We start from the raw sequence: 15,878 nt of genomic DNA, 5'->3' as shown, positions 1-15,878 counted from the left end.
CAGTGGTCAGGTATATCGGACATTGCAGCATAGTGTCATTGTAACATCTTCTTTCGGCCCTCTCTTTTTAAAAGTTTCTTTGAACCTTAAGTTATGAGAGACTATGTAATGTTTGAATAACAGAAACGTAATACCAAAATGTATTGAGAAGAGCTTTATAGAAATGTGTAAGTGCAACCTCCAGTACTGTCAAAGATACTGTAAGGAAGATTGGATGCCTTTCAGATGGACCGGTCATATGTGTCAGAAACTAGCTTTTGCCTGCTTGTACCTTGTACAGTACAAGTAAGCTCTCAGCATAGTTCCTGTTTATAATGTTATTTGCTTGTGACTTTCACTCTTACTTCATGTAGTTGAATTTATTCAGGCAATTTATTTTTCAAATATGTAGCCTCCACGTATGTGTACATCTGAAGATTAAAAAATTTAACCCAAGAAATTTTATGTAACTCTTTTGAGTGTTTAAATATTGTATACTGTAAGTGTAGACACTCATAGACCAGAATAGAAGGGAGGAAGAAAATAAGAAAACCATCCAAAATATACTGTCATTTCTTTTAATGTGTATGAATATATCTATATAAAAAGACGAAGTGTGACTCTTATAACCAAATACCCTGTTTTTGTGTTCTCACCCCTTGTCTGTGCTCAAGGTCTCTAGGTGCTCAATAGGAGCTTTTTAATTATTTTTCCCTGTTTGATGTTGCTAAGTATAATGAATGGATTGCAGAGAACTTTTTGTTAGAAACCTTCTGTACATCAGCTCAGTGCTGGTAGGCACAGTGATACCTGGCTGGATTGCATCCTGAGACTCACTCTTGATAAATTTAAGGTCAGAAAAAGACAGATTTTGTAAAACCATGCTCTATTAGTCAACTGATACTTCCTCGTCACAAAGTAGGCTTACATTCTTTCCAGCCAAAGTGGAGAAAATTGTGCCTTTCTTATTTGGGTTGGGCAATTCTGTGGATTTTTCAGCATCACTTCATGATGACTGAAAACTACAGGGAATACTCAGAAATCAGTGATTCAAAGAGGAGCTTGGAGAAGAAAGGCTATTTCCAGCAAAAATTATTCATCCTCTGCTGATGGTGGGTAGATGGCTATGACTGTAGAAGAATAGATGTTCTTTGGGGTTTTTTGTTTGTTTGTGAACATGACATACAACAGTGCACAAAATTAATTGTTAAGGAAAATATATAGTGGACTTAATCAGCTACAGGAATATGATTTCTTTAAAAAAATGGCGTAAGAGAATGAGAATGAACTGCCTTAAAGCTAATAAAGATCATTTGTATTACTCAGAATAATTTAGGTAAGTGATGAGAAAGGGGAGGAAAATTAGCATTTCTGTACAGTTTGCTTACTGTGTAATTCTTAATCAGGAGTGTCACAACATCCCTTGATATCATCTTATCACAAAGGTCTCTTCGTAGTAGGCAATGTATGCTACTGACTGCAGTTTAAAGGAACAGAAGAAAGAATAACTGATCTGCAGAGTGGGAACAACTGTGAATCTGTCATACATTAGAATTTGTTGGGTTTTTTGCATCACTCAACCACAGTTTAACTGGCTCCTGTGTGCAAGGTCTATGTGCATTTTAAATCTTGTTTAAGCTTTGCTTGAATGAGCTTTAGAATGGGACTTAAATGATAAAATGACATCATGCTGCTCACCTGAGCAGAACATAATGTTACCATTTGAGGTATACTAAGACCCAGAAGAGTGAACAGAGAATTGGTTCTTGGTAACCCGTGGATGCTGAATGTGCTCTGCCATTACCTTGCTTTGGAACTTGGCAAGTCAGTTCATGTCATTTCCTAATTTGCCCTATATGCAGTATCACAAATGGATTTTGTGGGGATTAATTAACAATTTTTTGAGTAGCTCTAACACATATTACATTTATGCATCAGTGTTATGTGGATTGATTTTGTCATATTAATTTTTATTAATTGTTCTGATATATTTGGCATTCTCTGATCAAACACCATCCTCTGTTTGAAGTGCATAAGATCCAAATAAGGTTGATTCCTACTCTGTAAACATGTTCTGTGGAACTGACTTTCTGTGAATGTATTTATTCTGTGTTGATAAACACAGAATACGTATTTCTTTTCTATTGTTATTTCCTGTGCAATCTTTCCTCCAAAGTTGAGAAAACTACTTTGGTTTATACCAGAATTCCAAATTCTATTTCACTAAAATTGTGGAACAGTCATTGATAGAAGGAAAATCAAGTTATAAAAGACATAAAGAGAAGAGCAGGTGAAATAAATTTTGGAGGGAAAAATAGGTCTTCTAATAACTGTTAAAAAGGATGAAAACAGTTACTGCTTGGAAAAATCCTATAAATGATTGTTTGTGTAGCCATTACTTAAGAAGTGTAAGAGAGTAAGTAGTAGACAAAGTAATTGGTGAAGTCTGTAAAAAGCAGGTAAAAGAATAAATTAAATTAGATAAAAGCAGATCCACGAGTCCCACGTGCTAGATGATCTGCATTTCAAAAATAAATGAATGAGACAAACATATTTCTGAACTAAGAGAATTCGTTTTGAAAAATTCGTATTCTAAATGTGGTATCTTATGCTACAGTTAACTCCAGTGGAGACAATGGGGCTATTTCTCAAGTAGCTATTCCATTTTAATAAAGTAATGTTTTCTGGCCCTTCTAGAAAATGAGAACTTCCAGAAGATTGCTTTCAGAAAAAGAAATAAAGTGATACTAATCTCTATGGAGGCAAAGATGATTTTGACAGTTATCATCCTGTAAGTCTCGTTGTAATCTTTTGGAAAGCAAGAGAACAAATACATGGTAGAAGTAGATAAATAGATGTGGAATGAGAAGGCTCATGAACAATATACAACGTATATAAAGCAGAACATGATTTTTTTTAAGTGTAGTGGATTTAGCCACACACCTACCTTTCATGTAGGATATGTGCAAGATTCCCGATATTAAATGTGTGGGCTAAGATCTTCAAAAGTATAAAGAAGAAATAATTCCAAAAGAGTTGATTATTGGAAGTTGCATGGAATTCAGTCCATAAGTATGCATGCATTGAGAGGTGCTTCCTTTGTGCAGTTTCATGCATCTCATTTGAATGTTCCACATAAAGTAACTATAAAAAAAGAAAAATAGTAATGCATTAAGTTGTTGAGAGGAGGGTAGAATGATGTTGTACCATATGATTTTATTTAACTGGTAGGAAGAGGCAGATATACTGAATGTCAGAAAAAGATGGGTACCCCTTTGAAAAGCCACAATGGCAGTGATTGTCAGAGGAATTCCTTCAGTAGAAATGAGTAAAAAATTCCTAGGGCAGTATACTCTGCACAAGTGTCCTTCATTATAGTACCTTTTTGCTTACCCTGGCCTGTCAGAGCCTCCTAGTTATGTAGCAGCATGTCTCTTGCGTTAGTCTGAGGTGGCTGGAAAAAAAAGTGGACTGAAGGGAGTATGGTTATGGTAGTCCTTTGCCAGCTGTAAGCTGTCTAGTTCTTGGTATGGGGTTCATAGGACAGTGAGCGCCTGTAGCAACATTTTCGAAATATGGAGAAATAAATACATTGTTATAGAAGTTTGAACAAGTGAATTACAATACACTCATTAAAGTTGCCAGTGCTGTACCAGGGAGAATAAAACCATAATACTAAAGGAATCGAGGGGAGGCTGCATGGCAGGAAATATTCAAATGTAAAATTCTAAAATGATACAGCTGGATAAAGTAATCCAAAACACAGATAATCAATGGGAGTAAGGCACTTGGAAAACAGTAATGCTGAGAAAGATTTAGGTGTGTTAAAACAAATTGGATATGAGCTTGTCATGTAGCAATGCAGCAAAAAAGGCGGTAACGAGGTAGTTGTCCTTCTCCTCCTAACTCTGCTAAGATTACATGTGAAATAATGTGTTCCATTCTGGCCATGTTAGAGAAGTCAGCAAATTGGAGGGATTTCAGATGCAAGCAACAAATGATTAAAGAGTTGTTGGAGCTGATTTGTGAGGGAAGACTGAAAGAGGAAGGCTAAATATGGGCCAGTAATAACGAAGTAAATATATACTAACTGTCCAAAAAGATGTGGATGGTACAAGCTCTAACATGGAAGAGGAATAGTCCAGAGCGCTGGAAGAAGCAGCTGTATAAGAAAAGTTTTGGGTTGAAAGGAAGCAAATATGAGGCAATGCTTCAGAGCAATGAGAGGGTTGTTTGGTTTTTTTTTTTACTGTGTAGAGTATTTGTAGGGGGAAAGGGAAACCTCACTGTTTAAGACATTTTACTAGCCCAAATGAAACAACTGGGACTACACCAGAGGGCTGAGTGTGCCGTTTTGTTACATACGTGCTTTAGGTACTTGGCAGAATCACACTGCCTTAGTATGAACATGAGCACAGGCCCTTATGGGTGCAGGATATTTTCTTTTGTTCCCCAGTTTGGAGGGTTGTTCTCTCCAGACAAGATATCCTCCAAATCGTCCTCAACACGGAGGACGCAGTTTTGACCAAATCATATGTGGCTTGTCTTTACTCTCCTCTCAGCCACCCAAAGGAATGAAGTGAAGTACGTCTGTTTGGTACGATTTTTTGTAAGCTACCAGAGAACAGATGAGGTGATTTACATCCCTTTCCCATCTGAAAACTGTGGTGAATTGTAATATGAAAGCTAGGTAGCTGGGAACGGCCCTGGAGCCATTGCTAGCCTATGGCATTCCTTTTATTGTATCACTAAGTTCTGTCCAGACGGTCCTCTCCTATTCTTTCAAGGAGTTAGCACAGACAATGCGTTTGTTTCATAGTAAGAAAGCTGGTGATGAAACTGTTTTTGACACTCAATGTAGGTAGTATTACACTTCTAAAACCAGAGTTGTTGTACGTGGTTAGTAAGTTTGTGTTTTTACAAAGATAATCTTTTTATACCACATGATTTCCAAACTATTAGAAGGATTTAATGTATGCTGAAGACTCTACCAAGCTGTTTTGATAAGTAGTCTTATTTTTTGTTTAGCAAGGTCTTAAGGGTGATCTTTAGTCCTCCAGGGAAGAGACCATAAAAGTCTTAAAAGTGCTTTTGCAGAGTTTTATTTATTATTTTTAAGCATGAAGATTACTAGCATGAAGATAACAAGGCTGTTATAGTACAACATGTTCTTTGTTTTTGCAGGTTATAGCTAACATATTAGGAGTTCTCAGAATGCCAGTTTTGTTTGTTAAGTATTTTGAGAGCAAACAGATATAATCCTATATTACATTCTTAAAATGAGTTTTGCTGGAGAAAGAAGCAGTAGGAGAGATCTGGTCTGAGGATGGGTGTCAGGAATTACGTCACTAACCACGTTTACCCAATACAGAGCAGTCGTTACTATTTTACTACATTTAACATCTATATTCTGTAGAAAGATTTGCAATTTACTTTTATATATGGGGGAACACTTCATTGCAAGAAATGGGACAAAGAGGTGGGCTAAAAATAAAACCAAAATCTGTAGCACAAAAGAAAATGATTTTTAAAAAACTCTGTTAGACGTCCAATATAAAAAGGTTCTAAAATTTCACTCACAACATTTTCTCATATATTTTTTACTACAAACAGATCCACAGTTTGCATATAATTCTTTGATTTGTAATAAATCAAGTAGAAATGGTGGGATAAGCAGTAAGAACTACTAAACTTGTGCTGTATGTTTGAGGATAGGCTGGAATGCAGAACAGCCAGAGGAGAAGAAATGTTTGTCTTAAAGCATCAATTATCAGATTGTGCTCTGTACTGTAGATAGTCTGATAATGTTCTGTTGAAGAAGTGCAGAGAGTCAGCCAGTCACATTGTGCTGGTTCCAACTCTTTATTTTCAGGGACCTATAATGAAATCAGTGGGAATTAAATGAATACGTATTATTGTGCATTTTCAAAAATCCCACTAGGCACCTCCTTATATCTTTAGATACTTTAAATCCTTGAAAAATCTGCTCCTACGTTCTGTAAATCACAGAGGATAAAGTTAGAAATCAATGCAAAACGGATTATAAGTTATTTCTTTTGTGTGAACGCAACTGAACAGTTTCTTACAACTCATCTCCAAACCTTGGAAACGCTTGAAATTTTCTGTTGCTCGTGCAGTTATGGCAGCAGTCTGAGTATCATGGTATTTGGAAAAAATCAAAGTACATTTTAGTGTTACTGTCAGATATTGTGGGGTGGCGCTTGATATATGAGAGAGTTCCCAATTTCCGGTTTCAGATGATTGGGCTGTAGTGCACCACAGAGTAATGTAAGAGCTGAGTATTTATTGCATCAATAAAAATGAAAATACAACCGCTATGAGGCTTTTGTCCAATAATCTGTAGGCTTTTTACATCAATTATATAAAATGCCCTAAGCTGCAGGAAATATTTATTATTGTCTCAGTTTTACATATGGAGGAAAAAGGTAGAAGAAAGGAACGTGTCTGATGTAGCAGAGTTCATAGAGCAGATGGTCTTCTTTTTGAGCTTCAAATAATTTTCAGCAAGGTTCATAGATGTCAAACACTGGAAATACCTGTTAGTCTTCCCATTGAAACCTCTGCCAGTATATCTTCTGCTTCATCAAAAAGAGGTCATTAATTAGATACAGCACTTGACGTCAAATAAATACAACCTGAAGGACAAGAGATAGTAATGATTGCCAAAAACAAATTAAAAAATAAATTCCAGTACCAAGCAAAGTATTAACATTTTAGAGGGAGAGCTAGATGTGATCAGGATTCTGTAAGTCTGATAATTGGTAACATTTCCAAAATACGGATCATGGAGTCCCAAGTAGATCATCTCAGCAAAGTCAAAACAATATTTGACTTGAATATATTTCGCTTGACTGTAGCATGATCATAGTAAAAAGAAAAATTGTGCATCTCCGTTGACTGTGTTTAGTTCACCTAATTCAGGTAAAATTCTTACTTCTCTTCCATGATGATCTCTTCAGCTGACTCTTCAGATCCATTCATCAACTTCTTCAGTCTCCATTACATTTCAGTTCCTCGTCATCATTAAAACCACAGTCCTAGAAAAAAAGATGTGTATAAGAATAGCTGTCGGTTTGCATGGATCTAATTGCAGAACCATAGCCTGTGGATGTATATCTTTATAGGTTTGTTTATGTGACACCCTTCAACATCTCTTTTATGCCTCCTTGGATTATGTGTGCTTGTCAGTTTTTACTTCCTAACGGTGTATTTATCCTTTTCCACTTTTTTTCCCCCTCTGTGCCCTTTTACATAGTCTCCCTTTTTCTCATGGTATCCTCCACAGTTTCTTTTAAATCTCCTTGGGATCATCCCTTTCCATCACTGATGAACAACTTTGCTCCGTGAAGGAAACCTATAGACAAAAGACCTATTTAAATGAAAGATAGAAGCAAAGAAATTCTGAAGTGTAAAAAGAATGGTGTCCATTGGGGAGCCTTGTGGAATATGTATTTCATCTTCCAGAAGGTGCCAGGTTGACAGCCACCATAAACCATACAGGTTTATGGTAATATCTGCCCTACAGCCCCTATGACATAGAATGTAGAAGGAGAGAATTTTTCAAATCACTTAAGTGATTTGAAGATGTGATTCCCGTTGCAAGTTGATGGCACTTATGCTCCTAAAGTAAGTTAATTATATGAATTAAGGCAAAAATTGTAAATGGAAGGTTAAGAAAAAATAAAAGATCATTCTTGCTTTGTGAATATTGTGTGTGTGTTTTGTTTCTTTTAAACCTTAAAAAAATATTGGAAATGTCACATTTGGTTTCCCTCATAATTGCTGGTGGACCTCCTGTGGGCATTGGGAGTGTTTTTATAGCTTTCAGATTTTCACTTGAATTAGCTATGCTGTTGAATCTTAAACATAGATATTCATTCCCTAAAAGTTTATTAGGTAAAATAAATAAAAATAAATAGCAAACAGTACTAAACTGCTTAAGAATCATTTGTCTTCAGAAGTGCGAAGTATTCTGGTTTTTTGATTATGTCTTATGTCATACTGTTACCAGCTTCCTGGTCACTATGGAGACTATAAAATAGATAGGCCTACATGTGTAATGTAGAAAGCAGAGCAAAAAATTTGCTTTCGTGTCTTCTTTACACATTCTAAAAGAGCAAAGTATGGGCAAAATTCCAGCTTTGAAAAAAGAACCTGTTGGGTTGCTTTTAGGATCACAGGCTTCTTAAAATCAGACAATATCAGTGCTTTTTTTAAAGACACAAGTATTTTATTCCAGGTGTTTTTGGCTGCAAAGCCAGAAGCTTGATTCTCATAATAATTTTTTTTTCCTGCAGATGCAGCCTCCTTGCATACCATATGGTGGTAATTAACAGTTTCAGACTTAGTTCTGAGTTTTCTTCTGCTTCGTTATTGGTTGGTTTGGGACAAAATGTTAATGTCACAGAAACAGAGTTTTCTGTCTAAGTTTAATTGCAGATAGCAATAATATGTATCTCTAGATGGGGAAGGAGAACATGAGATCTATTTAGAGCACTAAGAGATAATTTGGAAATCTCACCAAGTACAACCTGTTTCTTTTCATTAAGCGTTTCACTGTCCCTCTGTAGAACTGAAATAGGCCTCAGTTGGACCCTGGAAATGGAGAGAAACAATTTGAAAGATACAGTTGGAATGAATAGTTTCTTTTAACCGCAGAATGTTTGCGCTTTTTATGAGAGCAAGGGTAACATTGTGTAATCTTTAAAAAAAGATATTGCTCAGTGAGGATAAGTCCATTGTCCAGTGACATGACTTTTCCTGTCAATCACAAAGGTGACAAGGGGGCTAGATTAAGTAAAGCTTGACCAAGATTAACAAAGGAAGATTATTGACCTCATCCTGAAAGGGCAGAAGCCTGTTTTATCATTAAACCTTGGAAGAGGTATTTCCTCCATAGGTGGAAAGCTGTTTGGCAATATAGAGGCAACTTTCTTGTAAATGAACAAGTCTTCCTGTGGATTCTAGCTTGGAACAGAAGCAGAAGACAGGAAACGTGGGCCAGTCCTTCTTTTTGTTGCTCTTGTTGGGAGGGAAAGAAGGGCCTAGGGTGTTTGATTCAGCGGGATCTGCGTAGGTCCTTGTCTGCCTTTCCGAAGTGGGAAAAGCAAGAAGCAGCAGCATCAGGTGTTGGTGAGTACAATCCCAGCTCAGAGTTCGATTAAATGTTGTGCCAGCACACATTAGCAGAGCAGTTCGCAATGCAAATGAACAATAGAGCCCCATCCATGAAGCAGCTGCTAACTGCATAAAACTGTTACCAGGATTAACAGTGCCAGAGGCTGGAATGTAATCAAACTTGAACAGGTGAAATGGTTACGCAGCTGAGAGACTGTTCTCTGGTAAAGGAGTGTCTGTTTTTCCACTGTTTTGGTGACTGAGAGATAGGTCTTGTGTGTGGCTTGATGGACTTAATTTTAAAATGTCAGTAGTAGATATTTAGGTTCTTTAATACCACTCTTTAGTGTCGTTGCTTTTCTCTCAGTTAACTGAAAAAAGTGATGTGAATTTGTCCTTTCAAAAAAGGAACCTGCTAAATCTCACTTGTTGGGAGGGAACTTCCTTCTCAGGGGATTAATTTTAAACTGTTGCTGACATATCTTTCTTGCCATTAAGGATTTCTTTGAGTGTTTTCAGGGGGATAGTTAAACTTTCATATGTAATACCAGAGGATTTTCCATGCTACAAGTTTTTTAGCTTTATACAACCATTGACATGAGTAGGTTTTATGTGGAAGTATCCTTTCTTTTTACATGGTAAAAGTAAAAATCCAGAACCATTGAAAGTTTTTTCACTTTCCCCAGTAACGGCATAAGAAAGAGCAAAATAAAACAGAGGGACGTAAAGCAAAAGCCAAGATAACAGTTGAGCATTTTCAGGTTGTTGTTCTGAATGACAGATCATGGACGAGTGGGGAAGACATTCTCGAGCTGGTGTGCTAGAGGATACATGTTGAACTCTCATCAACAGCAGTAGCTGATGTGTGCGCTCATCCGCTGGTATGGAAAGGAGAGGATTCCTCTTAGATTGCAAATCACGCAGTGAATGTGTGATTGCTACAGATCTTTTTGAATAAATAATTCACTGGTGTACTGTAATTCAGCCCACTGAAATGTGATTGCAGCTGTTCCCCTACTGTATATGTGTTTAGATTAAGTGGAGTGTATCTTAAACCCCACAAGTGTGTAAATAGCCCACGTATGTGATATGCAAACACTACATACGTGTACACCTAACAAGAGCAGTCTAAGGAAACATTTTGTTTTGGGGATGATTACTTATATGTGTATTTTAATATATAATTTATCTTTTAAAAAAATCTGTGTAGAATACTTCCCTTTCCTTTTTTGTCCAGATATGAAGTCTTCTTAACTGTGTACTATATAAATGCTTTTAGCCAACGTTGTAGTAGCAGGGCATCTCTGTGTTATTAATGAGTTTATCAATCCAAGACCATTACAATGTAAGAAATTACTTCTTTTGTGCCTGTTTTACAGGTAGGAAACTGAAATGCAGAAACAAAAGTGACTTCTTCCATGGTTACATAGAACATTTGAAAGAACTAGGAATTGAGTATCCAGAGTCCTTTCATGATGCTTTACCCACAAACTACTCTCTTGTCCTCTCCCCCTCATGATTCCTTTTCCCTAGAAAGAGAGGCAGGGAAATTTTAGTAGTTTTGAAAATACTTTTGGGTTCCATTTGAATGCCAAGCAATCTGTGATTTTGAAAATCACCTTATATTACTTTAAATATCATTCAATCCTTGTGTCCTTATGCTGCTTCTCTTATAACGAACTTGTTTTATACTCAGAATATATTTGTACCTATAAAAACACTTGCATGTACCCAAAATGTACATGGAAACAGCAGTGATGATTTCTGAGGTTTAGGCAGCTGTTGCAAGTACTTTGTGTCTGTGACCAAGGTGTGACATACACAGAAACACAAGTGAGTGTCTTTGGGGCCCACTTTGCAATAAAAACAAGAAACTAGTTCCTGATAAAATTAGGAATGATACTGTTCCTATACATAATTGATGGTATAGGTGGATTTAAGAACTGTAACTAAGGATGGTATTTGGCTTATCTGTCTTCAAAGTGTGAGTAAGAAAGCAGCTTTCAAGATATTTCCTCTTTTGGCCTTGTCTGTAGGAAAAAAATTGCCACTTGGTGATAATGAGTTTGAATGTTAGATAAAATGTGAACTGATGCTGAAGTTAAATATTTTGCTTGTCTAGATCAGCGTTAAAAACCAGTTTATTCAGGTCTGTATATGTGAAAAAAATTACATGCGGCTCCAACTCATTTTTTAAGTCCACTGTTAGCAACTAGTAATTTTCCAAGTGCAGAGCAAAAATGGAGGGACTTGCAAGAAAAAAAAGGAGCATTTCTGTTGACTAGAGTCAGAAAATTTTTTAGGGCTTGGTCAAAAGCTCATTGACGTCAGTAGAAAGTCTCTCATTAACATCACTGGGTTTGGCTTTTGGGGCATATGATGGCCCAGATTGTAATCTCAGTTAAATCCGATTCTGTTAGGGAATTTATTCACTAGTATAACACATTCAAGCTGCTCAAAACTGTTTGCACTAAAAGTTTTCTTAACCAAAGGTAATCTTTTTGCCAAAACGAAGTAGTCTGTGAAAACAAATACATTCTTTACTTCATAACATCCATGTTGCTTTATTCAAATTTTATTGAGATCATTTTTAGCAATTTATGTTCTATTTATGAAAAGACACATTTTTTGCTGAAATATTGGGGTTTATTAAATCAGAGACACCAAAAATTACTCAGGAAAAAAATTATAAAATTGTAACTCAAATCACTAAAAACAGTGTATGTGTCACTTTCTTACCATATAAAATGAAAACAATGTAAAAATTATTAAGACTTTTTCAACCAAGTCCGTAACTGAGATCACAAGATGGTCCAGTGACTTTTTTAGAAATAATATTCATTAAAAACCTGGAATACAAAAGTGTAAGGAAATAGGATAATGAAAAAGAAAAAAAAAAACTTTGGAGAGTCTGATCAAAATTAAAACTGTTCATGTTTGCAGCATTATATTATGCAGTCTGTGTACTCTGCAGCAAGCTTTGTTCAGAGACATTGCCCTAAGTGTTGCAAGGTATAGATGGCATATGTTAGCAAAGGAAAAAAAAAGGGTTTCAGAGATGTGTACAGAAGGGTAGGGTATAAAAGAGACATAAAAAGGGAAAGGAATATATGCAGAGAACATTGCTTTATGTTGGAGGATGCGTGGAGGAGAAGGCTCTCACATTAATGAAGGCGAGTTTGAAGATACTAGAACGAGTTTTGGTTTCCGTTAAAATTAATGAGTAGACCTCTATGGACTCTCACGTGAGGAGGATTCTGTGTATGTTCCACGAAGTCACAGAGTTTTGCCATTGTGCCGCCAGTGAAAGTCATTAGGACCACCTTTGTGAAAAATACTGTCTCTACAAGAAGCGAAGGTATGAGATGGAAGAGGAGAATAGAAAGAGAATTAGGAAACAGAAAACAATTGCTTTGTCTGTTATAGATGGGAGGACTACTTGAACCGTGAGTTAAAATAAGTCATATGGCGCAGGGCATTTGATACTTGGTTACTATTTCATTTCTTACAACAACTAGCCATCAAGGCGTTAAGTACTTTATAAAGTCGGGAAATTAATGGTCCTTGTAAAAATTGAAGATTTTTTCGAAAGAAAGCTGTAAAAGAACAAACAATTAAAGGTAATCAATACCATTGTTATTAGGAAACCTATGAGTACAACACTTCTCAGTTAGGGAAAAACTGTATTTTATGTTTCTCTCTTGCAAGCTGATCTTTGTTCACTTCAGCCTGTAATCTTGGTTTATGCTTTATGGGTAGGCTTTGTTCTGGGTGCTTTGGAAGCATTGCATGCCTTTTTAAAGGTTTCAACAGAAGAACAAACAGCAATGAACTCAAAGAACAAAGGATTGTTCTTTCTTTCCATCTTTATTTTTTTCTTCTTTAAGAAAAGAAAGAAATGTTTCATCTTGTTTTTCTCCCCTTCCAGGAAGTTGATGGCAATAAAGTGATGTCTTCATTTGCCCCGCACAACTCATCTACCTCACCCTTGAAGGCAGAAGAAGGTGGGCGTCAGAGTGGAGAATCATTGTCCAGCACAGCCCTGGGAACCCCTGAAAGGCGCAAAGGGAGCCTAGCGGATGTTGTAGACACCCTTAAGCAAAGAAAAATGGAAGAGCTCATCAAAAATGAGCCAGAAGGTAAGGCCTGGGAAACTGGCCAAAATTTTCTGTTTTGTTTTCTTTCTCCAGATTCTTTGGATATGTATACTTCTTAATCTTCCCGTTTTCTGCTCCATTTGCTTTTTCTTGCTAGCAAAATTGAAGTAAAGAACTCATAGTTCTTGTCTACATTAGAGATAGATTTCAGCAATATCCTATCATAGCTAAAATTTTATTTTTTCTCAAGTAAGAGCCTTTGTCTGTACATAACGGTCTTTTTGTCACAGTTGCAATAGACACAGCAACCTCCTCAACATGGGTGCAATCAACACTGCAATTTTAACAGCCTGGGGGTCATTTACACCACTATTCCCCCCTCCCACTTTTCTAGAGCAAAAAGGAGTGTTATCAGCAATGTCAATGTTTTTGTGAAATTATTTAGTAGGCATGTCATTATTTGAAAGGTAAGAAGTTAAATTTGGAATTCATGAAAGCTTTTGTCTGGAACATATCCTGTCATGTCATCTTCTGTTTATCTGTAGTGCAGGTACTGTACAAACAGACACAGTACAGGCTTTCTCTGCATTATGTCTGGCCAGCAAGTTTCAACCTTGGCATATAGGTATCATCTCTAGAGAATCAGTTTCTTTTTCAGAATGTATGTCCAGTCGATGACAATGCCACTTGTGCTCTGTGTGCTGAGACTAAGACCGAACATCTCGCCTCTGAGAAGCCACAGAACAGCTTTCCTTTAAGTAAGCTTTTCAATTCCTGCCTATTTGGGGCAGAGTCAAACCCCTGACGGGAAGATGAGGGTCTCAGTATATTCTCCATAGGTATCCAGCATGCATATTTACAGCTAGATTTCCAGGGTACTGTGAGCCAGTTGATGTTGTGTGAACATACTGAGCCTCATTCCCTAATGCACAGTAATAAGACTTCATTTTCATTTACACCCGCCTATCCTGTTGTAGAAATCTATTTCAAATGTTTAAAAGCATGGCCCTCAGAGCCCACCTCAGTGTTGAAGCATGAATTGACAACACCTACAAGAAAATTTTAGGACAACTTGCATACCGGAATGAAAATACAGATGCAAACACAGCCACACTGACACATACATGAGCATGACAGGATTGTAAATTAGTCTTGTCTTCTTGACTGGAGCACACAGTAAGGGTCTGCTGGGAAACAAATTCTTTGTCTAAATATTTTTTAGAATATTATGTATAATCATAGCATTTCATTTTGCATTTACGTTGACTTAATGGTCAGTGCCATGACTTACCTTGTGCCTTTGAATGGAAAAGATCTTTCCTGTGTACGGTATGGGGTGGGGTGGAAGGAGACCAGACTTTTATATAAGAGAGAGGAAAGAGCAGGGGGTTCTGGGCAATGTATAAATACTCTGTTGAGTATGAGGTTGTACAAACTGCACAGACTCCATTAAGGAAAAGCCACAGATAGACATGAGAATGGTTACAGAGCCTGTGCATTATCTCAGCTCTACTAAAATGAAAATATACAGTACAAACAAAAGATCTACAGCTTTGTGAAGAGGTTGGGAGAGAAAGGAGGGGGAGCAACTGAATGTTGGGCTTTGCAAATGCATGCAACAGAAAATCTTTTCTTCCCTCTAACCATTGTTCTATTGTCTTTCAAAGGCCATTAAAATGAACAGCAGGTTGTGATGAAAATTTCATTAAGCCCTAGTTAAGTCATTATGAGGGTGCCATATTCATGTCTCTGCTTACTCCCCATCCAGGAAAAAATGAATAGGAAAGGGTTGGGTTTTTTTTCCCTTTCTCCTTAAAAGCAAACTAACAAAAGTTCAGAAGTTAGAAGAGAATGGGAAATGGGACATGAAACAAAAGGAGGCCAGAGAGGTGAGCCGGCTAGGAAGAAAATTAGACTTGCATAAGAGCATTGAAAGGTGGTGAGGGACAAATACATCATTTTGACAAGTCTCCCTCCCCCTTCCCTTCAGCCAACATGATTGTTTTTAGAGTGGCTAATTAAAAAATATATATTTCTGGTGCAGCTGGCAAGACTGTTCTTAGAGATCCTGCACAAATATGAATCTCTTTCCCTAAAAGAAGTATGTACTACTGCAAGCACAATGTCTTCTCTGTTTGAACTCCAGTTGAAAATCTACCTATTGTCATGTCGTCTTCATGTAGTGCTAAAGTAAAGTTGTCAGTCATCACTGGTTGGTAGTCAGGTAATTAGCATATTAATCAATTTCCCCATGAATAAGATAAGTTACAAGTGGGAATCTTTGGTAGTACATGTAGGTAACAATTCAACAATGCGTGATCACTGTATTTCAGTAATAATTTTTAGTCTTGCTAGTTTGTGGAGCTTTGTAGGAGACGACCAACAATCTTGGTTAAGCTTTGCTGCATTATGTCAACAACAATAATATAATACTTTATTTCTCTTTGGGAAGAAAGGGAAACATTTGCACCAGTAGCTGAGGTTTAATTAAATCAATTTCCTGCGAATCTTTCAAAGACCAGATATGAGCCAGATTCCCATTTCTCTATGTACTCAAAAGTTTATATATTATTTAACTTGTACAGTGGGCTATGTTTGCTCTGTTTTTATTGTTTGAAATTGTCTTCTGAATTACTGTGGGAAATGTGGTTTTGAAGCATTCTT

The 15,878-nt window shown here is 36.8% G+C and overlaps 1 protein-coding gene across 6 annotated transcripts in view; it reads left to right on the top strand.

Annotated features, from left to right (window-relative positions):
• SOX5 (SRY-box transcription factor 5) overlaps positions 1-15,878 on the top strand; it is a 337,014-nt gene that overhangs the window by 103,918 nt on the left and 217,218 nt on the right. For all 6 annotated transcript variants that reach the window (XM_050907886.1, XM_050907914.1, XM_050907904.1 and 3 more), the window contains exon 3: positions 13,046-13,256. In XM_050907886.1, the coding sequence (XP_050763843.1) occupies positions 13,046-13,256 (211 nt within the window). The remainder of the gene's footprint in view (positions 1-13,045; positions 13,257-15,878) is intronic.

Source organism: Gymnogyps californianus, chromosome 1, assembly GCF_018139145.2.
Source record: "Gymnogyps californianus isolate 813 chromosome 1, ASM1813914v2, whole genome shotgun sequence".
NCBI lineage: Eukaryota > Metazoa > Chordata > Aves > Accipitriformes > Cathartidae > Gymnogyps > Gymnogyps californianus.
Note: the sequence above shows the minus strand (reverse complement) of the source record. Positions and strands in the feature narration are given on the sequence as shown.